The 288-nt window shown below is 31.6% G+C and overlaps 1 protein-coding gene across 1 annotated transcript in view; it reads left to right on the top strand.

Moving 5' to 3' along the window:
- LOC119582037 (spermine oxidase-like) overlaps nt 1–282 on the top strand; it is a 1,693-nt gene extending 1,411 nt beyond the window's left edge. Inside the window, exon 4 of the mRNA XM_037930277.1 lies at nt 133–282. Coding sequence (XP_037786205.1) covers nt 133–172 — 40 coding nt within the window. The 3' untranslated portion in view covers nt 173–282. The remainder of the gene's footprint in view (nt 1–132) is intronic.
- The last annotated feature ends 6 nt before the right edge of the window (nt 283–288 follow it).

Here is a 288-nt window from a genome sequence, read left to right as displayed (position 1 = left end):
CTTAGAAATTTGAATCTTTTCACACAGTAATCATGATCTCTTCATTTTTTTACCTTCAACCTTTTCCTAACAATATTTTTGTTATTAGTCGCTAGTGAGCAAATATTTTAATGTTTTGTTAATTCCTTTCAGACTGCACAAGGACCAGAACCTAATTAAGAGTAAAATGTAATGAAATTCCACAGTCACAAGCACAGACAACAGGCAATAACTGCATGTAGAGTATTTACAGATTGCATTTGAGGTATAGAATGTATCTATTTGCCCTTATTATGGCTTGCTAAAAAA

The sequence above is a fragment of the Penaeus monodon genome, chromosome 15 (assembly GCF_015228065.2).
Source record: "Penaeus monodon isolate SGIC_2016 chromosome 15, NSTDA_Pmon_1, whole genome shotgun sequence".
NCBI classification, from domain to species: Eukaryota; Metazoa; Arthropoda; class Malacostraca; order Decapoda; family Penaeidae; genus Penaeus; species Penaeus monodon.
The sequence above is the reverse complement of the archived record's forward strand: the minus strand, read 5'-3'. Positions and strand labels throughout refer to the sequence as shown.